General features: G+C 38.6%; 2 protein-coding genes across 4 annotated transcripts in view; one reads left to right on the forward strand and one right to left on the reverse strand.

Moving 5' to 3' along the window:
- Window positions 1–17,452, forward strand: part of LOC136876400 (monocyte to macrophage differentiation factor) — an 88,004-nt gene extending 70,552 nt beyond the window's left edge. The window contains exons 7-8 of the mRNA XM_068228416.1: window positions 3,620–3,701; window positions 17,268–17,452. Of these exons, the coding sequence (XP_068084517.1) occupies window positions 3,620–3,678 (59 nt within the window). The 3' untranslated portion in view covers window positions 3,679–3,701; window positions 17,268–17,452. The remainder of the gene's footprint in view (window positions 1–3,619; window positions 3,702–17,267) is intronic.
- Window positions 17,453–18,883: 1,431 nt separating this feature from the next.
- The window catches only part of ect (ectodermal), a 76,658-nt gene continuing 68,628 nt past the window's right edge, over window positions 18,884–26,913 (reverse strand). The window contains exon 7 of one of the 3 annotated variants that reach the window (XM_067150348.2): window positions 18,884–21,106. In XM_067150348.2, the coding sequence (XP_067006449.2) occupies window positions 20,834–21,106 (273 nt within the window). In that variant the 3' untranslated portion in view covers window positions 18,884–20,833. The remainder of the gene's footprint in view (window positions 21,107–26,913) is intronic. The other 2 variants (XM_067150349.2, XM_067150347.2) reach the window with 2 other exon arrangements.

The raw sequence follows: 26,913 nt of genomic DNA on the forward strand, positions 1-26,913 counted from the left end.
GACTTGGAGAGCTGACGGCATGAAGTACAGACATGTGCTGTAGGCTCCCGGGGTCCTAGCGTTGGCTTGGGATATGGACCCGGGGTAGCTATTCTAATTTAAGGGTTCTCATACCCTGAAAACACTTCTGATTTATTTTCTAAAAATACTCATCGTCCTTCTGTTTTTATTTTGTGAGATGAATTGAAACCTTGGATATCTTTGAACATCTCTGCGAGTATCATATTACTCGACTTATTGTTGACTGGAGATTGGATCTGCACACGTAAGTTCTTCAAGCCTTATTTAATATTTACTTCAGTGACCTCGAACTATGATTCTTCAGAATATTTACTTCATGGGAAACCGGCGTGTGTTTGATTGGTTCGAAACTGACTTTCTCTATGCCAGAGGCTATTAAATGATTCTTATCAAGATTTAAATCAAGTGAAGGTATTATTTTAAAATCTTTCTGCAGGATATACGTTAAACTGATGGTAACATGGTTGGGGCTGGAAAAAAGTTGGTTTCAAAATTATCGTAATTCATTTGAGAATAAGTTTTGCACAATGATGTGAATTATAAAAAGTTTTCACCTATGGGTGGCTTACGGCTTATGTGAGGTGATGTAGATGTTGATTCCCATAGGGAATCAGAAATAATTGTTCCGAATGAGTAAACTTATAATACAAATATAAATGGTCCGTTATTGGACATTATAAATTTTCCAGCTAGCTCATTCCTGGTTGCCAGCATTTCGCCCCTGTGTGCTAGGCTGGGCTCATCAGTTGGTACCTAGCACACCTACCAAGACGCTGGATAGTGCATACCGTGGAGGCCACTGCGTAGGCTAATTGTAGCCACCGGCAGTGCCAATGCACTATGAGAGACATTGTCTCATTATCAAAAATTGATGCCTGCTTGGCCATCAGATGATGTAGACGTTGATTCCCATAGGGAATCAGAAATAATTGTTCCAAATGAGTAAATTTATAATACCACACACAGGGGCGAAACGCTGGCAACCAGGAATGAGTTAGCTGGAAAATTTATAATGTCCAATAACGGACCATTTACAGTATATTGGTATTATAAATTTACTCATTCGGAACAATTATTTCTGATTCCCTATGGGAATCAACATCTACATCATCTGATGGCCAAGCAGGCATCAATTTTTGATAATGAGACAATGTCTCTCATAGTGCATTGGCACTGCCGGTGGCTACAATTAGCCTACACAGTGGCCTCCACGGTATGCACTATCCAGAGTCTTGGTAGGTGTGCTAGGTACCAACTGATGAGCCCAGCCTAGCACACAGGGGCGAAACGCTGGCAACCAGGAATGAGTTAGCTGAAAAATTTATAATGTCCAATAATGGACCATTTATATTGGTATTATAAATTTACTCATTCGGAACAATTATTTCTGATTCCCTATGGGAATCAACATCTACATCATCTGATGGCCAAGCAGGCATCAATTTTTGATAACGAGACAATGTCTCTCATAGTGCATTGGCACTGCCGGTGGCTACAATTAGCCTACGCAGTGGCCTCCACGGTATGCACTATCCAGCGTCTTGGTAGGTGTGCTAGGTACCAACTGATGAGCCCAGCCTAGCACACAGGGGCGAAATGCTGGCAACCAGGAATGAGTTAGCTGGAAAATTTATAATGTCCAATAACGGACCATTTATATTGGTATTATGTGAGGTTCCGCAAGTGCATGAAAATTTTAGTTTGTCCCTCAATTTATTTTATCTTTTGAACTTACCTTATATATTATTTTATCTTGTAATTTGGTGTTTTGGGTGGGCTTTGATTTTCTTTTGTTCTGCTCATGTTAACAACCTTTGTTGTGTTCTAATTCTGTGATTGGTCGTTTATCTTGTGTTTTAAGCGTGTCTTTGTTACCATGGCGATCGTGATTGTTTTTTGCGTGGGTGTTGCCCTGTTGATAGTTTTGTTTGGATGTGTAATTATTTTCCTATTATAAATATTTTGCTCTGGTGAAGCATTTGCCAATTCCTTTTTCCCCTTGTATGTTTTAAATATTTAGTTGCCTTCACTGGGTTTATTTCTTGCCTCTGAAGTTATCCAAATATCTGATGTTAATTAATTTGTGGGCTAGAATTTGATGCCCTTGCAAAAGCTCACTAAACAAAACCTTATCCTAAAAGAAGGAATATTTTCTTGAAAAGAAATCAAATGGGAATGTTATTGTCCTGACCTCACAGAAATGTTATTCGTTTATTATAATTACTACAATTACCATATTGTTTCCTTTTCAGTTCTTTAAGAAAGACCAGCTGTGTCGTGAAATCATTGAATTCTGTTAATCTATTAATTCACTATTTTCCAAGGTAATTCAATTGTTTCGTTTCTTGAAAAGGACGATAACCATTTTTGTTATTTATGTTATTTTAATTATTTTCCAGAATTAAACTATTAATTTACTGTAACGTTGAGTTTTCTTTCAATATCTTAATCAATTCAACACTGAGACAGGTAATACTTCATTCATGGTCCTCTGAGTTGAACGGTGACTATTTGTTGGTAAGTATTGGGTTCATCGCTTGTTTTTAGTAGTATTTATTAGTCTATGTTGTTTGTGTTTCTGTCTCTGATTTTACTTGACGTTGTCTCACCGGTTTAAAGGTAGTACCAGCCGGTGCAATTGTGGCTGACTGTTAGTGTAGTTGATGGTTTTACTACGCTTACTGTACAACCTTCAGGTTTTCCAGTCTTTCAAGCACAAGATACAAATTTATGAAATGGTAGATGATTTCCTGAAAAGAAATAACAGTTTATTGCCAAGCGAGTTGGCTTCATGCTTCAGATCGCATAGCTATGAGCTTGCATACTTGTGATAATGCACTGTCAGCAGCCCTGAAGATGGTTTTCCCTGTTTTCTTATTTTTAAACCAGGTATATGCTGAGGTACCTTAAGTGAGGCTATGGTCAGTTCCTTCCCAGTTCTATCCTTTCATTGCTGTAAGACCAATACAAGTCTATGCGATGTGAAACAAATAATAAAAAGCAAAACAGTTGGTTAATAATAGAATTACATGATTCGTTCTATAAGAACATCCTCAGTTCTTTGAAATCATTTATTTGCGTGTGTATGTATAATATTGTTTACGTTGTATAAACTTGTCACTGATTATGAATGGTTGTTATTATGAACAAGTGGAAGGGTCATTTAAATGTTGCAATCCTTAATATAATTGAATGTGAAAATGTTTTATGAACTTTTCTTAGACCAGTCTGGTCACTGTACGTCCACTTGCACTGACCCCTGTCCTTGGTCTCTCCCGCAGCCAACATTTGAGTAGAATATAGATATATTCTGGCCATTTGTTAATGTACTTCTGTGGAGAATTTTTTTCTTCTCACTTGCATATACACTGAGTGACTAAAAGTCACGGTGAGGGGTGTCCCATTTGAAAATGTGCCGTGTATGACCCCTGAGCATTGCGGCTAGGTGCGGCGTAGCTGAGTAGTCTGTCACAGACACCAGTGTCGTGAATATGGTAACACGTCGCAAGTTAATCGACTTTCAGTGTGGGATAATCATCTGTGCATGGCGCATGGGTCATAGCATTGCGGAGATTACATGCAAATTTATGTTTCCCAGGTCAACAGTGTCGAGGATGGGTCTTCAATATCACAGAGAGAATGTTACTACCTGTATAAACCGCCGCATGGGAAGACCACAGGTAACTAAATTATTTCAAGAATAAAATTTACTGTATTCACCTATTCAGTACAATTCACAGTTTATAGTGATTAAATTCTACATAAATTACATACACTTTTTAGGTACATGTTTCGTCCATTTTTGGGCATCTTCAGCCTATTGACAATCTTAAGGTCAAGTCCAAGGCCTTGTTTGAGTTTAACATTTGAACTTAATACTATACAAAATGATCTTATTCTAAAAAAATTATTAAAAAGTTTTTCTTTAGATGTTGTATACATGGGTTTAAAATGTGTGCATTGAATAAAACCAAAATTTGTGACATGTATACAATAAAAATTTATCTACATTTAACTAAAATTGTCCCAAGCAAAAATTGGATCTTCATCAATTATTGGATGAATCATTAGGTTAATAAAGTTTGTAAAAAGTATGTTCATCCAAAGGTGCTTTTTAATCACCTATGTCATACGTTTGGCAGCAACCAAACTGGAACTGTGGTATGTTGTCAGTCATGCAAAGCTTAAAGAAGCGAGGTTGGATGATACTACTTTCTGGCATCCTAGCTGATATTTACATGGATTCGATAGAATATACAAAAATTATTTCACAAATATGGCTTGAGATTTGTTGACGATATTTTTGTGGTTGTGAACAAAGATATTACTAATAGTGACGAGATATTGGATTCATTAAACAAAATAGACCCTAATATTAAATTTACCAAAGAAGATGAAGTCAAAAATTCTTTAAATTTTTTAGATCTAACAATTACTTGTATGCATAACACCTTTGAATTTCAAATTTATAGTAATAATAATAATGTTATTTGTTTTACGTCCCACTAACTACTTTTTTAAGGTCTTCGGAGACGCCGAGGTGCCGGAATTTAGTTCCGCAGGAGTTCTTTTACGTGCTAGTAAATCTATCGACACGGGGCTGTCGTATTTGAGCACCTTCAAATACCACCGGACTGAGCCAGGATCAAACCTGCCAAGTTGGGGTTAGAAGGCCAGCGTCTTAACCGTCTGAGCCATTCAGCCCAGCCAAATTTATAGAAATCCTACTCATTCACCCTTAACAATTAAAGATTCATCCCTGCACCCCAAAACTCAATCACAAGCCGCATTTTGTAGTTTAATATATAGGGCTCTAAAAGTTCCTCCTTCTCCAGATAATTTAGAAACAATTAAAATACACTGACTGACAGAGCAAATGCAACACCAAGAAGGAGTGGTTCGAAAGGGATGAAAGTTGGGGAAAAAACAGAGACGGCACGGACGAATAATTGATGTTTATTTCAAACCGATATGCAGGTTACACAATGCGCACGGCATCGACTCAGTAGGATGTAGGACCACCACGAGCGGCGATGCACGCAGAAACACGTCGAGGTACAGAGTCAATAAGAGTGCGGATGGTGTCCTGAGGGATGGTTCTCCATTCTCTGTCAACCATTTGCCACAGTTGGTCGTCCGTACGAGGCTGGGGCAGAGTTTGCAAACGGCGTCCAATGAGATCCCACACGTGTTTGATTGGTGAGAGATCCGGAGAGTACGCTGGCCACGGAAGCATCTGTACACCTCGTAGAGCCTGTTGGGAGATGCGAGCAGTGTGTGGGCGGGCATTATCCTGCTGAAACAGAGCATTGGGCAGCCCCTGAAGGTACGGGAGTGCCACCGGCCGCAGCACATGCTGCACGTAGCGGTGGGCATTTAACGTGCCTTGAATACGCACTAGAGGTGACGTGGAATCATACGCAATAGCGCCCCAAACCATGATGCCGCGTTGTCTAGCGGTAGGGCGCTCCACAGTTACTGCCGGATTTGACCTTTCTCCACGCCGACGCCACACTCGTCTGCGGTGACTATCACTGACAGAACAGAAGCGTGACTCATCGGAGAACACGACGTTCCGCCATTCCCTCATCCAAGTCGCTCTAGCCCGGCACCATGCCAGGCGTGCACGTCTATGCTGTGGAGTCAATGGTAGTCTTCTGAGCGGACGCCGGAAGTGCAGGCCTCCTTCAACCAATCGACGGGAAATTGTTCTGGCCGATATTGGAACAGCCAGGGTGTCTTGCACATGCTGAAGAATGGTGGTTGATGTGGCGTGCGGGGCTGCCACCGCTTGGCGGCGGATGCGCCGATCCTCGCGTGCTGACGTCACTCGGGCTGCGCCTGGACCCCTCGCACGTGCCACATGTCCCTGCGCCAACCATCTTCGCCACAGGCGCTGCACCGTGGACACTTCCCTATGGGTATCGGCTGCGATTTGACGAAGCGACCAACCTGCCCTTCTCAGCCCGATCACCATACCCCTCGTAAAGTCGTCTGTCTGCTGGAAATGCCTCCGTTGACGGCAGCCTGACATTCTTAGCTATACACGTGTCCTGTGGCACACGACAACACGTTCTACAATGACTGTCGGCTGAGAAATCACGGTACGAAGTGGGCCATTCGCCAACGCCGTGTCCCATTTATCGTTCACTACGTGCGCAGCACAGCGGCGCATTTCACATCATGAGTATACCTCAGTGACGTCAGTCTACCCTGCAATTGGCATAAAGTTCTGACCACTCCTTCTTGGTGTTGCATTTGCTCTGTCAGTCAGTGTATATAAGACAATTAGCTCAGTTCAGTGGTCAGTAAATATGGTCAATTAGTTAGTTAATAAAATCAAATTAGACTGGCCTCTAATTTAGTACCAGATAAATCCAAGAAAAATAGCTAAGCCACATTTACATATAACAACCCGGCTATTCATCAGATAACAAATGTTCTAAAAAACAAAATGTCAATATAGCCTTCAGGACAGTAAATAATAACCAAAACATATCTTTCAACCACAATAAGGTCAATAATAATATCAACGGTTACTCAAGATCTGGGGTTTATAGACTGAAGTGTACACAATGTGGGTCCTCGTATCTAGGTCAAACTGGGACGAGCTTTTATACAAGGTATTTGGAATACTACAATGCTTCCAAACACAACAAGTATTCAGCCATGAGCCAGCATATGAGTGAAACGGGACATAAATTCACTTCAATAGAGAAAGATCTAACCATTGTTAGAAGCTTAGGTAAGGGGAAATTGTTGAGTGAAATGGAAAATTTATACACTTTTTTGGACCAAACTTATAATAAAGACAATAATCTTAATGGCGTCATTGACAACAAAAATCCGTTGTACGAGATAACTCCAAGATTGATCCATACTGTAAATCAGAATAAAGTCCCTACTATTTTTCAATCACAGCACATAAATGTTCAATTTACCACACCTAATGTTAGGCCCGCCCACACCAATTCGGGTAACACCTCTCTAGCAATAACACAGGCATCCAAAGCACAACCCACTTCCCTTCCCCTTCTATGCTCCACCCCTCCGTTACCGCATCAGTACTTCACTAGAAGTAGAAAGGTTACTTTACAAAGGTAAAATTAAGTGTATCCTCCTAATTCAATACATCATATAATTCCATCATTAGATGGAGTAATCAAATTCAAACATGTTTCGACTCGTTTGAGCCATCTTCAGTGAAAAAAAGGGGGGGAGTGTTTGAAGTATTTTACATAATACAGGCTAAAAATGTGCCAAAAAACATAATGAAGGAAAAAATGGAAAAGCAAAAGAGAGACATGACGGAAATAAAAACAGCACAATACACAATATTTACATCATCATACGGAGCAATAAACAACTTGCTGCGATAAAATTCAGTGAAAACGGGAGTTAATACAAAACATAATTGAATCTAAAACTGTGTTAACCGAAGAAGAAAGGAAATGAAAACAAATTATACAGATTGAAACGAACAATAAGTGCACATAGCAAGGTTGTTGACCTCTTAGTCTACAAAATTTTGGTTTTATAACAATTCAAAATAAGATGAAATCACTGTGTCGAAAATTCAGACCGAGAGTCTGCCTTTGTAGAAACACCATCACATCGAATGGCTAGGAGGGGAGCGGGAGCGAAAAAGTTTGAGAAACCAAGCCTGAAGTAACAAGCAGGCGAAATTCATATGACAAGTGATGGAAAAACGCCGATGAAATTTAAAACTTTAGAACAGCAGCATTCTCAATTTCTTCTCAATCTAGAGGTCCCGTTCTCTTGTAATAGTAGAATGGTTACAAGTGATAAATATCATTGTTAATCCGTATTGAAGATATTATATGTAGGATGCTCAAGGGTTTATTGTGTCACCTATTCAATACATTATAAATTTTTAAACATTTAGGAATTTATTACCATTTCCATTTGAGACATGTTTCGCCCTTCTTTGAGAGCATCATCAGTCATAGTACCACCTCAAGGCATAAATCAGGTGCCTGATTAGTAATTGAATTGTAAATACAAGATACAAACTTAACACATTACAAAAAAAAAAAAAAAAAAATTATGACGCTCCGACTCTGTAGTAGTGTATTTTTACATTTAGTCCCTCCACCGCGGATTATACCATAAGCAGCTCCATTCTATTTCACTAGGCCAGCATCACAAAACAAAAACTTCGTCCCGATGTCCTTCATGCTTTCATTTACGGCATAATATCAGTTTAAAGTCTCACTAGCATTCTCACACTGATATTTTTACATAGTATTCAAAGTTATCATGAAATTAACAGAATTCAAGAGTAAAAGCTTACAACCCCGCAACATATTCCCTGAAAATACAATTATCAACAAATAACCGCCGTCATTGTTGCCATTCGCAATGCACCGCATACTCAGTGACCTTTCGTTTTGACTACACTAAATTTATACCTAAGCGTCATGACACCCAAAGAGTTTCCTTCCATACCAACCAAATTCACCGTGCTTATGGAGCCATATTCATGATCCCGGGACTTCAACCAGACAACTTCCAATATGACTACGCCTATAGAACCTCATTTGACATTCTTGAAAAAACGGTGGAATATTATTCCCAGCCCCCAACAGTTATGAACTGAGGTTAGACCACTCTGCATATTACTGTATAGTGTTAATGCTGCAATCGTCAACCAATGGCTGAAACAACGAGACGCACTTGGTGCCAGATATTTTGTATCCTTTCTCCCCAAACTGCTCTCTTGTAAATATGTATTATAAGCCTGTAATTTCCCAACTGTTCAATGGAATATTGTAAAATTACTGTATAACTACCCTGTGATCGTTCAACCAACGGCAGTAATTAGTGTTATGAACATTGACACCAGACAGTTTGTACCCTTCTCCCCTGCTATATATAAATATATGTATAAACTTTATAATTTCCTATAATTTTCTAATAGAGTAGCATCAATTATTCTTCGGACCACCACTGCTGGACACTGCTAAAATAACCTATGATTTTATGCATTAGTGCTGACTACTGCGTCTAAAAACATATATTGTTTATCTGTATCATCATTGAACATTGATTTTTTTTTTTTTTTTTTTTTTTTTTTTTTTTTTTTTTTTTTTTTGTAATATGTTAAGTTTGTATCTTTGTATTTACAATTCAATTACTAGTCAGGCACCTGATTTATGCCTTGAGGTGGTACTATGACTGATGCCCTCAAAGAAGGGCAAAACATGTCTCAAATGGAAATGGTAATAAATTCCTAAATGTTTAAAAATGTATAATGTATTGAATAGGTGACACAATAAACCTTTTAGCATCCTACAAGTAAAAAGGTTATTACATGTGATAAACATCATTTTTCACACAATTAACACCACGTTTCTGGTTTCTTTTTACATATTCAACTGTCACACTTCCATTTCGACTAGAATGTCAATCAACCCACATTTTTAGCATTGCATCAAATTGAGATGGTCCATAAAGGTCCAATTTAAACATCGTTCTTCAACCTTCAACTACAACTTCGTATTTTTTGATCAAAGTGAACCACATCACCATATGCCATTGATTTTCGACACTTATCTCTTGTAAACAAATAATTGCTGGTCACTTGACCATCTTTCATCATTATTTTATTCAACATTATTTTTTATTAAATACGATTTTTATCATCATTTTTGTTGTAACCGCTGGTCGGCCAACATATTTTTATAGCAGTCTTATCACTTGTTCATAACAGACTGTTGCTTTGTTCATTTTAATTATAATAGAAGCCTTCTAATGCTTTTGAAATGTATCTATATCGCTGCCTACTCCGAATACCATGGGTGCTGAAAATTTTAAATGACGAAGTCCTTCATTGCATGAAGAAACAAAAAGAACTATTACTTACTGTTAAAAAAAGAAAAACCCCATATCTAGGGCACATTATGAGAGGCGAGAAGTACCAGCTATTACAACTCATCATTGAAGGTAAAATACAGGGGAAAAGGTCTGTTGGCAGGAGGAAGAATTCATGGCTGAAGGACATCCGAAGATGGCACAACTGCACTTAAGAAGATGCTTTCCATGCTGCAACATCACGTCCAGAGCTGGCTATGTGGACCGCCAACCTCCGCTAGGAGAAGGTGCCTCAAGAAGAAGAAGAATGTCAATATCACTAATACTTTCACCAATTGTATATTTCCTCACTCATTGTAATATCTTTAAAACCTACTTCATTACAAGTCTTTACCATATGTTAATTTTAGTTCAAGTCTCTCCAAGGTTTTTTAAAATTTTTAATTTCATGTATATATAAATCAGGTGCCTGATTCTATTTTAAGGTTTAGATAATGGCTGATGATGCCTAAATACAAGGCGAAACATGTACCATTGTAATTAACATGCCATTGTAAATCAACTAAGACAAGACTTACTGTTTTGATTAGGTGGTCAAATTAATAAATTAACTTATTATTATTATTCCAAGTAGAAAGGTTAGTCGATCAAACGCAATTGGGACAGGTGGATCCAACTAACATCATACTGGATGAGTAAGTTTTGACTACAATTATGAGGTATTATACTATTATCTTTATAATATCAATATAATTCGTCATTCTAAATTTCTTTATATTCAATTACAGACAATATTCATAAACCATTCCAAGGTAGAACAACAAATCAACGAGAACAGTAGTCTAATAAGAACAGCATAAAAAATCGGGAAGCATTTTGTTAGAGGAGCAGCTGCCTATGAAGGATACACACGACGTTTAACCCATAATTATACTAAACTACTTTTAAAAAATTGTATCATCCAACTTCGCTTCTTTCCACATGGGATATTCAAGCTTTGCATGATTGACAACATACCACAGTTCCGGTTTGGTTGCTGCCAAACGTACGACATAGTGATTAAAAAGCACCTTCGGATGAACATACTTTTTACAAACTGTATTAACCTAATGATTCATCCAATAATTGATGAAGATCCAATTTTCGCTTTAGACAATTTTAGTTAAATGTAGATAAATTTTTATTGTATTCATGTCACAAATTTTGGTTTTATTCAACGTACTTTTTTAAACCCATGTACACAGCATCTAAAGAAAAACTTTTTTATAAAAATTTTTTAGAATAAGATCAATTTGTACAGTATTAAATTCAAATGTTTAACTCAAACAAGGCCTTGGTTTTGACTTTAAGATTGTCAATAGGCTGAAGATGCCCAAAAAGGACGAAACATGTACCTCTAAAGTATATGTAATTCATGTAGAATTTAATCACTATAAGCTGTGAATTGTATTGAATAGGTGGATACAGTAAATTTTATTCTTGAAAGAATTTTACTTATTGTTATCTTCAATATGGAACAGACATCAGATTTGTTACTTGTAATAAAACCACAGGTGTTTAACAAGTGCACATCATGCCGCCTCCGCAGAATCATTCTGGGCACTCGACAGGCTACTGTGAGTCAGAGCATCGCTCATTTGAATGTTGGGAGTCAGGAACCCATTTCTACCAGGGTTGTAAGAAGGCAACTGCACCGCATGGACTTCGCCAGCCAACGACAAACTCATGTCCCTTTACTGACACCTCGACACAGAGCTCAATGAAACACATGGGCCCGCGAACATCGGCAGTGGACCATAGAACAGTGGCAGCATGTGGTATCTGATGAATCCCGGTTCCAGTTGTATTGAGCTGATGGGCACGTGAGAGTGTGGCATATGCCCCATGAAGCTTTGGATCCTGCTTGTCAACAAGATTGTGTCCAGATGGAAGGTGGCTCAGTTCTGGTACGAGCGGCGTTCTCATGGTTGCAATTAGACCCCATTGTCCAGCTGCAGGGTGTGCTGACAGGTGCACATTATGTGGACATTCTTTCAGACCATCTGGCCCTAGAGTACCCTGATGGAGATGCCAAGTTTCAACAAGACAATGCGCCATGTCACTGCTCTGTGGTGGAACGCAGGTGGTTGGAGGAGCACTCCACTGAAGTTATGACCATGGATTGGCCCTCCAGATCCCCCCATCATAATCCAATTGAGCATTTATGGGATGCTGTCGACACTGGTGTACGCTCCATGAACCCTGCACCAACTACAGAAGACCAATTGTGGGTAGCAGTGCAAGATGCTTGGATCCAGATCCCTTCAGAACGATTCCAAGACCTTGTAGAGTCGATTCCTCACCGTATTGCTGCCGTTTTGTGGGCTCGCGGAGGAGCAACTTGTTATTAACATCATATTCAGTGTCTTCCCATGACTTTTGGCCACTCACTGTACATCTGTACTATTCGCTGTGATGGTAGGCGAAACCACCTCACTCATGTGGTCGACCGACACATTATAACATGTTATCTCGGTGTACAGCGGAACATAAGCATGCCTAGGGTGGATTGCAAAAAATTTATTCCTTTGTTAGAAGCTAATTGTAATATAAGTTCTAAAGACACATTGTATGAAACAACTTTAACATTAATGGTCTGATAAAGGCTCCAGTAAGTTAGAAATCTGATTTCCTACCTATATATATTTATTCCTCTGCTAGATTTCAATTTTTTAAAATACAATTCACATAATACTGTGTGTGTGCAGTTCTCACTATGAAAATCCACAGCCTGTTTCCAGTCATTCGACCAGGTCAGGAATGGAATGAATGAAGCCCCCATCTAGCAGTGAGGATAGGAATTGTGCCAGCTGCTGAAGCCTGTCTGTCGTACTCCTCCAGTTCTCATTATACTCTGAGTAAAGTCAAGTCCTAAGCGGTGATGAGCAATGCTCTCACTCCAGACTCTCGTGAAAATCTCGAGACCAATTCTCTGTGCTGTGATCTGTGCAATGTCCCAGTAACTATGAGTGTAAGCTTGATAGTATTTAAAATTAAAAACTTCATCTTTGGTCCGTATTGAAAGTAGATTAACATACGATAGAGGAAAGCGTAATTTATGTACCTTTTTTTCAATATAAAGTATGTTGTTAATACAATCACAACCTTTTTATTTAGAACCGGTTTTGATGTCTTTGGACACCATCATCAGCCAAAATAGGTCATATGAACAAAGATGTACAAGTATTATAATACATATTATAGGCCCTTAATAATAAATAACATTAATTGGATGAAATAAAAAGTGATGGTGCTTAAAAATCATTCTTACAATATTTACAAGTTATGAGCTTATTGGTCAAATAATATAATTTCGTATGGCTATTACTAGCTGATTGCAGCCCTTGTAAGGCAGACCCTCTGATGAGGGTGGGCGGCATCTGCCATGTTTAGGTAACTGCATGTTATTGTGGTTGAGGACAGTGTTATGTGTGGGGTGTGAGTTGCAGGGATGTTGGGGACATCACAAACACCCAGCCCCCGGGTCATTGGAATTAACCAATTAAGGTTAAAATCCCCGACCCGGCCGAGAATCGAACCCGGAACCCTCTGCACCGAAAGCCAGTACGCTGACCATTCATCTAACGAGTCGGACATTGGTCAAATTATAAAATAAAAGTGAAAATATCAACAAATATTTTAAAAATCTTGATCACTTTGTATGGTTAAAAAGTCTTGAGCATGGCGTTGCTAAACACTGGGCGAAAATTGAACATTGACATCTAAAAACTGATGTAGAATGTAGTTCCTCCGCAGAACATTGATGATAAGATAAAATCTGTAAGTTTGATAGTGGCTTGTAATATCAGATCATAAGAAGAAACAGTAAGTTACGAGGTACTTAAACAAGTGGATCTTGCTGCAGGCACTGACAGAAGAGTAGTTATATGGCCAGAAAGTTCTCGATCCAATGCGGAGCCTAAAGTATTAAAAGGAAAGTTAAAAGTTAAAACAAAATAATGGAAAAAGGGAAAGAAGTTGAAAACTGAAGTAAGAGACTCACCTCGAGCCGCCTGTTGTATGTGCAGAGAGTGGCAAGGAACAGGTGCTAGAGCTTACTGGAAGCGTAGAACATTACTAAAGGAGGGAGAGGGGTGGGTCAGGAGGGAGGAGAAGGGAGGTAATGGAAGGGGCGGAGTCAGGCGGGCGTGGTGAAGAAGGATAACGCGATAACATGTTAAGTATAACCTGAAAGAACAAACTATTTTTGGGAAGTTTAGCACTGTTGAGAATTGAAATAAGAACACCAAATAAAATTCTGGACTTTTCGGAAATGTTGTTCAGGTTTAGATTCGGGTTGAAATATTGATCTAGATGTATGTAGGTTTCTGTGATATCTAGTAAGGGGCCTTTGCTCAATGTATCCAGTATTGTCAAGTGCTGATCTATTCCGTTGAATTTGTGTTTATAATCCTGACTGTGCTGACCAACTGCAGAAAACCTATTGTATTTGATTGCATTAAGATGTTCTGCATATTTAATCTTAAAGTTCCTGCCAGTTTGTCCTATATATGAACTGTTACAGTCATTGCACTGGAACGTGTAAACACCTGCCTTAGTGAAAGCAGACCTAAATAAAGAACTCAATACCATACGTGCAGTAGCTAGGTTTAATGGTTATAATAAAGTCTTCATCAAACAATATTATCAACAAATTCAGACATCATTCAAAATCAACTTTAATAAAAGATAATTTGAGACCTAAATTATTTTCAACCTTTACATTTAATCAAAACATCTACAGTGTCACCAACTTATTCAAGAAACATAACGTTAATATTGCTTTCCATACTAGCAATAGAAATATGGATATTCTCCACAATTCCAACCTAGTCAACAAATCCAACCCTTTCACTAAGTCAGGTGTTTACAGGTTCCAGTGCAACGACTGTAACAGTTCATATATATAAGACAAACTGGCAGGAACTTTAAGATTGTATATCTTCGTTCATATGACCTATTTTGGCTGATGATGGTGTCCAAAGACATCAAAACCGGTTCTAAATAAAAATGTTGTGATTCTATTAACAATATACTTTGTATTGAAAAAAGGTTGATCAATTTCGCTTTCCTCTATTGTATGTTAAGCTTGATAGTATATCTTCACCAGTTCTCATATGGAAACGTGTGTGCCAATAAATTGTGTCAAAAGTCTACAAAAGTACTGCATATTGAGCTATGAGCCCCTTAATACCATTAACAAAAGTGAAAATGGAATTTCAGTATCTTAAACTGTTCTCCACTTATGGAGGTGGACATCTTAGCTGATTAACTCTGTGTAATTTGTTAATAACTGTACATAGGATGTACATCTACCTGGATACTAGAGGCATGCATTTTTATTTATTTTTTATTTCTTTTGCTAGTTGCTTTACGTTGCACCAACACAGATAGGTCTTATGGCGACAATGGGACAGGGAAGGGCTAGGAGTGGGAAGGAAGCGGCCGTGACCTGGTGTAAAAATGGGAAACCACGGAAAACCATCTTCAGGGCTGCCGACAGTGGGGTTCGAACCTACTATCTCCCGAATACTGGATACTGGCCGCACTTAAGCGACTGCAGCTATCGAGCTCGGTATGCATTATTTGAATGTGAGATGGGACAAGATGTACTTTGCTGTATATGCAACCACCATTACACATGAGTGGAACATGTGATCTAAAATGCCCGAGTTTGCTCCAATTCTTTTGACAGGAGTGATGGGCAACATTCTCGAGATCAGTTCTCCTGTGCTGCGGGCTGAGGGTAATCCCAGTAACTATGAACATAGCTTGATAGTAATCATCAGCAGTTGTCATATGGAAACATGTGTGCTGATAAATTTTGTCAATAGCCTAGGAAAGTACTGCATGTTGAGCTATGAACCCCTTAAGGGGGTTATTCTGCCCGAAGGCAGGTCCGAACCTCCGCAGAGGTGTTCCTGAGCCGGAGTTTACGTGCGGTAGGGTGGCCAGTTCCTTTCCGCTCCTCCATTCCCTTACCCCCCACCAACAGCGCGCGGCAACCCATCCAACTCCTGACCACGCCCAACGTCGCTTAACTTCGGAGATCTCACGGGATCCGGTGTTTCAACACGGCTACGGCCGTTGGCATGAACCCCTTAATACCATTAATGAAAGTGAAAACACAATGTCAGTTCACGAGTTATTTCAGGTGGACATCTTGGCTGAATAACCCTTATAATTTGTTAATAACTGTAGATAGGATGTACACCTACCTGGATAACTCGCAATTGTTGTCGACAGGGTAGCTTCTTGTGATGTAGACCGGGCCGGAGGTGTTCTGTGACAATTCCCCTTCATTAATATTATGTGTTTTTAAATGCCGGATCATCCCAGAAGTATTTTTTGCTGACATTCTTTTGAACAAACAATACAGTGGGCTGTGCAATGTGGCATCTCTTCAAAATAACCGACTTCCGCGACTTACATTGCATTTCAGACATCGTCTTAAAGTTGTCGCATACAATTAGACACAATTACACATTGCACCATCATATACTGAAGTACATAATTATGATTCAAATACTGTATAACATTGTAAGGAATTATTTCCTTCATAACCAAAATATCGTAAACACAAGCAGTGGTCGAAAGAATTGGAGCAAACTCAGGAGTTTAAAATTACACATTCCACTCATGCGTAATGGTGGTTGTATATGCAGCAAGGTGCATCTTGGCCCGTCTCGAGTTCAAATAATGCACGCCTCTAGTATCCAGTTAGGTGTACCTTCAGTAGCCATCAGTTTTGCTACTTAGCCTACTTATTCCTGTACTTACCGCTGCATAGAATGCCAGATTGCGTATCCTTTATAATTATGTTATACTGCATCAAAATAGACCTTGGTAGAAATGAAAGAAATGAGCGCCCTAGTCGCTTGTTGACACACATTTATGGAATGGAGAAGGCCTGTGGTTGGTTATTCGCATACTCGGCACAAACAACATTCAGCTCCATCTACCTGTAGACCTACGACACGCTGCTCGCCACACAATGCTCTCAAGATCTCTTGAAATTTCTCACGAGAAATAGTGCCTGCACTAGTCTCGGGAAATCTCTAGACCTCGTCTCAGACTACCCATCATTACTAAGCAATCCCTTTGATGTTACGTATGTTATATAAAAGCCGCTTACATTACCCACCAGGTTCAGGAGGAGAAGGGGACAGAAAGGAAGTGCTCACACGTGGAGGGATATTTTCCTCGGTTCTTGAATTTACTTTCAGTATGCCATCAAAGGGACCACTTAGGACTTGAGTTGACGCCGACTATAGTGACAATATCTTCTGTATCAGATTCAGGTATGTATTGTATGATTTAATATGATTATTTATTTATTCTCTTTGAAACTTTTATATTTTCCTATATTACAGATTCTACTTCATTGTCTGATGATGTGGTTATGGTAAACGTACAAATTCTTCCAAGACCGGACTGATTAGAGATCATGATGATGTGATCTTCAAGTGTTGTTTTAGAGTGTCTAAGAAAACTGTAAAGAATCTGTTACATTTAATTAACCTTTAAATTTAGAAACAGACAGCACCCAGTATAATGGTATCGGCAATGAATAGACTACTAATTTTGACTTCTGTTTCCTTTTCTTGATCCATAACAAAATTAATACTAAATCAAGTCAAATACCACAAGTCCTGTAGCATCAAGTTTGCTCATGTCCAAATTTTTTGTGTATTATTTCTTCACATGCACTGCCATCTGGATGATACCGAAAAAGAGCTTTGTTGCAATTAGCAGGCGGTGGTCCATGTGAAATACGAAGATCCTTGGATAAAGGCCAAATTAACTATTGTGACAACCATCTGATCTGGAATCTGAAAATCCACTAAATTGAAATGTCCTCTAACAAACAGAGGAATAAATTATTTATAGGTTTATTTTGTTTTAACCTAGCCTTATTCTTCTTGAGAGGCTCATGAGATATTTCCCCAGCAAGACAGAGAAATTTTAAGCTTTTGGAGACATGCACTCTTGTTTCCCATCCCTACATAAAACGTATGCATGAGGGTTTTGAATTCTGCTGTTCTAAATTATATATACAAATGAAATGCCAGTTTTCTCTGTACACTTCAAATTTCTGCCTCATACTTCCTTTCTACCTTGGATTAGGTGTATAAAATTTGAAACTGGGTTCTGTTCCATTTCTGTCTGTTTGTGTGATTATCATGGGAAAACAGTTTCACAGAATTTCTGATGCCAGGCCTATGTGGAGGAAGGGTGTTTTCACTATTGAGTTTTTTTTGTGGTGTAGTGAGATGTGTTGTAGGTGAATGAAGATGTACATTAAGACGAACACAAACACCCTGCTCCCAAGCTAGAGGAATTAACTAGACAAGGTTAAAATTCCTGACCCAGCCAGGAATTGAACCTGGAGCTCTCTAAACTGAAGGCCATTATGCAGACCATTCAGACAAGCAGCAACCAAATCATCTTCTTTTGGAAAAAATCAAATCTTCTCTTATTTGTAATCAATCATCTTGACGTCACTGATGTAATTCTCTTGTTCTTGGGTTACTTGATTTTGAACGTCGACGTCAACAAAAATCTTGATCCATCGTAAAGGGGCATATGACAGTAACTCATGCATGTCCTTTAATTTTGCAGGAGATATGGTGTGATTGGACAGTCATACAATTCTTCCAGATTAATTTTATTTGCAAAGCATTGTTCAGAATCCTTTTCCTTGTCAAAGTTTTTGAAGACACACACAAGTGCTTACACAAATGAGCAGGAGAGCTGTTGAGTTTGCCCTTTGTACTCATAGCCTCATTGCTCAAAATATTTATTCAATTTTCCTCAATGCTTATCAGGAGGAAAGAAGTGTGAATGAATTAAAGTTGATTAACATTTACTTCTTCTTCTTCTTCCTCTTCTTCTTCTTCTTCTTCTTCTTCGTCGTCGTCTTCTTCTTCTTCTTCTTCTTCTTCTTCCATGTCCAGGAACTTCCCAGGGTTGGGCAGAGGTCTGATTTTGTAACTCCTTGCTTTACATTTCTGAGGAACTTCATTTCTGCTGCCTAGATTCTCCTCCCTAGAGGTTATTGTCCAAGTCTCTGCCAAATAGGTCAGTGTTGGTACAAAATAAGCCTTATGAAGGGTTTTCTTACAATTACTCTTCACTGTGGCTCATAATTCAAAATAATGAATTAAGAACATTTTTATCCCTTACTAAAATCACCCTTTATCTTCACAGTCTCATATGGTGAAGAAATATCTTTGAGGGAGAGGAGTTGAATAAAAATAAATGTACAAATATAATTGTGTATGTATATATATTTATTTATAAAAAACTTTGACTTAAATAAATTATATAAATAGGTAATAAATAAAATAAATAATAAAAGGATTATATAAAACTCTAGAGAATTCTGCCTACACTGTAGACTTGTATGAGCAGAACTCTCCTTCCACTGTTACTCTGAGTATTGTCTCTTCCTGAACACAGGACACACTTCATCAAGTGAGTTACTTGCAGAGTCACTGGTGTAAATACATCTCATGTAGTTCACCTGAAACTAGACTCACTGTTGATATACAAAAGCACAGTTAACTTCTCATTTTATAAATATTAAAATGTAATTTTCTATCAAGAGTAACAGTACCATGGCCCAACTTGACTTTCACATCAAGAGTCAGTAGGGAAGTATCACATTCTCAATTTGTTACATGTGTATAGGTTACTCCAAATCAAGCCAAACATTTATATACCATTTAGAAACAAAATTATTTCTTTAAGTTGCTGTGGTAGTCATGGGCTGAAAAAAAATTGTGCTAGTTGACAGAATGTCAGTACATTAAATCAGGGACTGCTTTACTGACGCAGTAAAGATGTCTTCAGTTCACCCATTAGGATGTGAGTTCAATTCTTTGTCAACAAATCGAATAATTTAGAAACAAATTTTCCACTTCTGAAGAGGCACATGGCCTTGAGATTCAACCAGCCTATACCAAAAATGAATATAGAATAATTCCTGGGAGGAAAGGATGGCTGGACTTAGTGCTGAGGTTATAGATAGTGGTAACCTTTACCTTTCACTCCTCCAATGACCTTCATGGAGATGGCTCTGTTTTTGGTACATAAAATTAAATATAAATCAAACCTCCACTTATATAAGCAAGCTAAACTCCATGTAGAAAAGAGTGAGGTTACGTTTTCTGCTGAATTGCTTAATAGTCACTGCTGAAAAGTTTGGAACAGAAATTTGTTTCCAGACTATGTATCAACTCCTGCCCAGCTACAAGAGTTGACAAAATATTAATAAATGTATGTTTGTAATTTCCAACCAAAAGTGATAGAAAGGAGAAAAGAGTTTACAACCCATGGGCATATGTGCATTAAACTATCCAGTGAATTTAGTTAAGTTATGGAATAGCTGTGCTCCAGGCCAGTAATTGGGGTAAGTGATAACAATCGGTGACAGCTCTGTCATATCAGCCATTCCTACAGCTCTTTGGCAACTAGCATACTCCTGAAGGTTCTTTCTCTAGATTCTAGATTGTAGAAGGGATCCATACACTAATGTGTTCATTTGGGGGTTTTCCTGTAAATGATGTTAGTTAATAGCTTTTTTTTCAACTGTGCCTTGTAGAACACAGAATGATCTACTCTTTAACTTCAAAATGGATGAATAATATTGATAGTGAGTTAAAAGGTATTACTGAAATACTGTGCTTGCACAGAATGCAAAATATCCTAGATTTGAATCCCAGTTTCAATAACCAAATTTGGTTCTCTGCTAACAATGGTACCTTTAAATGATTTCTCATTTCTCAGTCCTAAAATCATGGCTCAGAAACAAACGAGCAACCTTTACACATGTAATGCAGTGGCTGTCAGATGACCATCTAGTACCTGTCTCGTTGCTAATGGTGTTGACAGTCTTCACGTTTCACATTGTACGAACAGCTCTAATCAGATAGCACTACGCTGATGGTGCAGGTTTTAACATGTTCCTGGTGGCAAATACAAGTTTCTGTGACACCACATGAGCAATGTGCCCAGAGCGGCGCCACATGAATTCGCGGGTCTTGTCATGGTCGTCCGAACTCTCGATCCGCACTTGTTTAGGCTGCAGCACACGAATGGAATGCAGAGTTGCAGCTCCTCCGTGCATCACCCGCAGATTGATTTTCCCCGACATGCCAGTGGTGGTAGCTACGGCACTGCGAATGTCCTTCTTTGCCCCACGACCAAACTGTGAATATAATAACAGAATAGATTTAAACTCCTCTTCATATTTCAGCATATCTTTCTTATTATAATTATTTGAACTTTTAAAAAACACTTTGCAGAAGAGAAATGTTTCTTGTTAATATATAAATGCCTTTCCATCCGGTTATACAGACAATACTGATGTATAATTACTACATTCAAAGAAAATTCAGCAAACAAATGTACAAGTATAAATCAGAGCGATGCTAAAAATCAGAATTAGAACATAAAAAAACAATCTGTGATAGATCACTATGGAAAAAGAGAGGAGTAGAAAGCACAAGATATACAAGAAGTGAACATAATGACAGGTACTTATGGACAGAAGGAACAACTGAGAACAAAAATAAAAAATACACTATTGGTCATTAGTGATATACATTTAGGAATGTCTTTTCTTACATGATTTCAAAGAAGTTGGAAATTTATCAAACATCCCTCTTGATCAATATTTCAATCCCTAATTCCTCTTCCTATAAAATGAATATTTGCCACTATTTGTCCTCTTAAATTCCAACTTTATCTTCATATTATGATCTTTCCTACCTTTAAAATCTCCACTCAAGCTATTAATGTCATTCTACACCATCTCTTCACTGACATCTGTGAACATTACAAGTTGTCCATTTCATGACCATATCGATGAGTATAATCAAGAAGTTAGTATAAATAACCACCTAATCGATACTTTATTATTGCCTCAGGCAAAATTGAATATAAATTAACACTTACAGGACATGTTTCGACCACTTAGTGGTCCTCTTCAGCTGTATAATGAAAGAATTGAGAAGAAAAACATTAGGACAATAAGCACAAATAATAAAAGTTCTTTGGAGACTCATTTGTTAAAAAAAATGGAGGTCATCAGATCAGGACATCTTGCCTCTCGTTCTTGTTTGGAAAAGATGTTTATTCTGCGCTGTCTAGAGGGTCTGTCTTTGAGTGCAACCTGGTGAAGTAACGATGTGACACAGTCTGACAGTTCATGCAAAGCTCTGGAGAGTTTTGTCGTCATCTAAAATATCATGTGAGGGAGGAGGGAGATTGGGCTGTGCTTCTGCGATGTCGTGTTTGATTATATCTCTTGTTCGTCTTGTCTGTTTCATGTCTACCCATTCCAGGTATTTACTAATATTCTCGTATAAGATGTTTTTTTGCTCACTGTTTTCGTTAAGATTCTCTTCACCGTTTTCTAATTTATCAAGAACGATGTGGATGTTTTCCAGGTTGTTCATTAGATTTCCTTTATTTATCATACAGATAATTTGAAGGTCCTGTCTGATATTGGTGAATTTGTGGTTGGACTCTTTCATATGGGATCCCATGGCAGAGAATCTTTTGTATTTTTCAGCATTGACGTGTTCTTGATATCTAATTAAGAAGTTCCTTGCAGATTGTCTGATGACCTCCATTTTTTTTAAACAAATGAGTCTCCAAAGAACTTTTATTATTTGTGCTTATTGTCCTAATGTTTTTTCTTCTCAATTCTAATGTTTTTTTCTTCTCAATTCTTTCTTTATACAGCTGAAGAGGACCACTAAGTGGTCGAAACATGTCCTGTAAGTGTTAATTTATATTCAATTTTGCCTGAGGCAATAATAAAGTATTGATTAGGTGGTTATTTATACTAACTTCTTGATCTGTGAGCATACCACTTAGTCAAGCAGCTCATCTCCTTACTCCCAGGTTTTCCCAGCCCAAAGTTTTCAACATTTTCTTCACACTACACTTTTATCAGAAATCACCCAGAAAAAATGTGCGCTTTCCTTTGGATCTTTCCAATTCTTGAATCAAGTAATTTTGGTGACGGTCCCATACACTGGAACCATACTCTAATCAGTCTTAACAGTGACTTATAGACACTTTCCTTTAGATCCTTAATACAACTTGCTACAAATGTTGCAATGTACAAGGGAAAGGGTGATAAACATAAAGTTGATAATTACGTGCCAGTCAGCATGACATGTGTTGCATCTAAGGCCTGGGAAAGCATTCTTTCTGATCATATTAGACATGTTTTCAAAATTACAAACTGGTTTGATAGAAGGCAGTTCAGGTTTTGGAAGGGTTATTCCAGTGAGGCTCAACTTACTCAGCTTATAGGATACCAGCAAGATATAGCAGCTATTTTAGATTCAGACTATCGCTATTGACCTATCCAAGGCTTTTGATAGGGTAGATCCTGGGAGACTGCTGACAATAATGAGGGCTATTGGACTATACAGAAGTAGAGATGGGAGTTACATATCATAACATGATAATGTATCCTATTTCATAAGAGTAAGCTGTTCCAGAAATATTATGATCCACTGGAGACCCTAAAACAAAAGCACCGGGTGAGTTGGCCGTGCAGTTAGAGGCGCACAGCTGTGAGCTTGAATCCAGGAGATAGTGGGTTTGAATCCCACTGTCGGCAGCCATGAAGATGGTTTTCTGTGGTTTCTCATTTTCTCACCAGGAAAATGCTGGGGCTGTACCTTAATTAAGGCCAAGCCTGCTTGCTTCCAACTCCTAGGTCTTTCCTATCCCCTTGTTGCCATAAGTCCTATCTGTGTCGGTGCGACATAAAGCCACTAGCAAAATTTAAATATAAAAGTAACTGTCTCAGTGAAATCAAGGGAAGGTGGTGAGTTTCCGATTGGCTAGCGGATATTAGGAAGCGTAGCAGCTCGCTTAAGCATGCACTCTTGCGCAGGCACCAGCGATAATTCCGTAACAGTTTAGAGGCAGTGCTTGCATTCCTACTCTCTTACTTGCTGGTTGGTTGCAGATATTCTTTAGTTATTTGAAGTGCTTTGTATTAGGCTTGCAGGTGGTAATAGTTCTTCGAAACTGTTATGCATGGTCTTTCCATTTTGTATCTCATGTTTCACATTGTGTTGTGGACAATGAGCAAAAGACAAGATAAGATTTGTGTGGACTCCTAGGTCTTTCCTATCCCCTTATTGCCATAAGTCCTATCTGTGTCGGTGCAACATAAAGCCACTAGCAAAATTTAAATATAAAAGTAACTGTCTCAGTGAAATCAAGGGAAGGTGGTGAGTTTCCGATTGCCTAGCGGATATTAGGAAGCATAGCAGCTCGCTTAAGCATGCACTCTTGCGCAGGCGCCAGCGATAATTCCGTAACAGTTTAGAGGCAGTGCTTGCATTCCTACTCTCTTACTTGCTGGTTGGTTGCAGATATTCTTTAGTTATTTGAAGTGCTTTGTATTAGGCTTGCAGGTGGTAATACATACAGTACCATAGTTCTTCGAAACTGTTATGCATGGTCTTTCCATTTTGTATCTCATGTTTCACATTGTGTTGTGGACAATGAGCAAAAGACAAGATAAGATTTGTGTGGACAAAAACTCACAGGGAAACTGATTCTACTTTGAAGAAATGTGTTGAAAGAAGGTACCCAATAATATTAATAATATAAGAGAGAATTTTTAAAAATCTAAAATTTATATTGGTTCATGTAGTTCAGATAATGTGCATGGTACTTAAATACCAGGTAGTGAAAAGCAATCACAAGTGCCATCACGTGTATCTGCCCCTCCTGCAACTGCAGTCTGAGGGCCAGTGCAGCAACAGTTGCTATTATAATTTTTACCAGTACAAAAGAAAAGGGGTGATACACAAAAAAAGACGCTGGTCAAGCCACTTGCACAGTTGTTTATCGCATATTTCCAACATTTTTCCATGGCGGAAGACTAAGATTTTTGAGCCTTTTATACTGGATTTACCAAGCAACTAGGCTGCATGGTATGAATTACATAGCTGTTAGCTTGTATTTGGGAAATGGTGGGTTTGAACCCCACTGTTGGCAACCCTGAAGATGGTTTTCGGTGGTTTCCCTTTTTTCTCACCAAACAAATGCTGGGGCTGCTTCTTAGTTAAGGCCAAGGTCACATCATTCTTAATCCTGACCTGTCCTATCCCCTCATCACCATAATACCAGTCTGCGTCGGTGCGACATAAAAAAACAAAGAGCAAAAATAGTACTGGATTAAACTCTGCTTACTTCCTGATTTGATTTAATTTAATTTAATGGCACGTGCCCTCCGGAGAAGCCTGGTGCAGGTTTTTCGATTTGACGCCGTATAGGCGACCTGCGCGTCTGTGAGATGGGGCCCTACATAACGATGATTTCTAATGCTTAAGACAACATACACACCCAGACCCCGAGCCATCGAAATTAACCAATTAAGGTTAAAATCCCCAACCCTGTCGGGAATCAAACCCGGGACCCCTTGGACCAAAGGCCAGCATGCTAACCATTTAGCCATGGAGCCGGACTTTCTTCCTGATAGAAGGACTATTTCCTCTTCCCTCATTTAGGCAATATATGAAGAGTGTACATCACTCATTCGTCAACATATTTTATAATGTCAGGTTGCACTATATGTTTAATTAACTTAGATCCTTGGACATCTAGGAATATACAGAGCTACCCAGCAGTCACTACTCATTTTAGAAATGAAAGTTTCGAAGTATTAGTTCTTGGAATGTAAATGGGTCATTACAAACATTTTATAGGAATAGTTAAGAATGTGAGTGACAAGCTAGTGAAAGGGACAGTGGGAGAGAAGAAAAAGGGCTGGAGAGGGAAATTACTGCTATTTTCATACTTTCTAAGGCGTGGCTAGGGGCTGTAAGAGGTGGCAGGGGGTAAACGATTGTTTCTTCCAAAAGCTGACCTGCAACTTGTATTATCTTTCATTTATATCCTAATACTCCAACTTAATGGTACAGCATAACGGATACACAGGAACATGATACTGGAAAGTAATCATTTGTCCCATCCCTAGACAGAAAAGTGGTTGAATGGGTGGCTAAATTTCTAGAACATGGAATTCAGAGAACTAGAGTAGGTGAAGCATTATCTGATCCTGTAATGCTTAAGAGAGGGAGGAGGTTCCCCACAAGGCAGTGTTATAGTCCTTTATGCTTTAAATAATAACGTTATTGGTTTTTATGGTCCACTAACTATTCCTGAGCATGTTTTCTTGAGCTCTCACACTGCAGGCTATGGGGAGCACTGGGTTGCACTTCCACCTCTCTTTCTGCTGTGCAACTATCAAACCGGCAATGGAACCAACGGTAACAGCATTCGTCATATTGGCATACAAGATTAAGGATTCAAAATATAGTTTCATAAACATCCATTTGCACCATAAGTACTCATTATAGCAGTTTGTATGGAACGTTTTAGTCACAACTCATTCACTGCTACCCTATTGCAAGCCTACGGAGGAATACTTGTCACTCGTATTTTCTGACCTATTGATAATTATTTCATCCATGGCCCTCATAATCTGTGCAAGTGTTGGAAGAAAATGCACAAAGAGTGTGCTTTCGTATGTTTGCAGTTGTCATATCTCCCACGATGTTGTGTTCTCTAGTAATTCTCTTTATTTTCACCCAAGCTAGTTCCATGGCATTTAAATCACTATTATATGGAGGAAGACGGATGACTGTGTGGTATTGCGCAGTTGCCATTACATCAACAACATAAACTTTCTGTAGAGGTTTGTTCATAATTATTAACTGATACAGGGCTTCTCCTGTGATGGACCTAGCATAGCCTCAACTATTTTAAGGTTTTCCATGGATTGTCAGAGGCGTGAAAGTTGTAAAAAGAACGGTGTATCCTGTGAAAAACAGGAACATTCGATAACCTAAAAATATCATTGAATATTAATTTAATGTGGCCATTCTGTAGGTGAAAAGTCGAGAATTAATCAATAAAAACATAGTAGGCCTATTTCTCTGCTTGCAGTAATCTACCTACAAACTCGGACAA

Source organism: Anabrus simplex, chromosome 6 (genome assembly GCF_040414725.1).
Source record: "Anabrus simplex isolate iqAnaSimp1 chromosome 6, ASM4041472v1, whole genome shotgun sequence".
Classification (NCBI taxonomy): domain Eukaryota; kingdom Metazoa; phylum Arthropoda; class Insecta; order Orthoptera; family Tettigoniidae; genus Anabrus; species Anabrus simplex.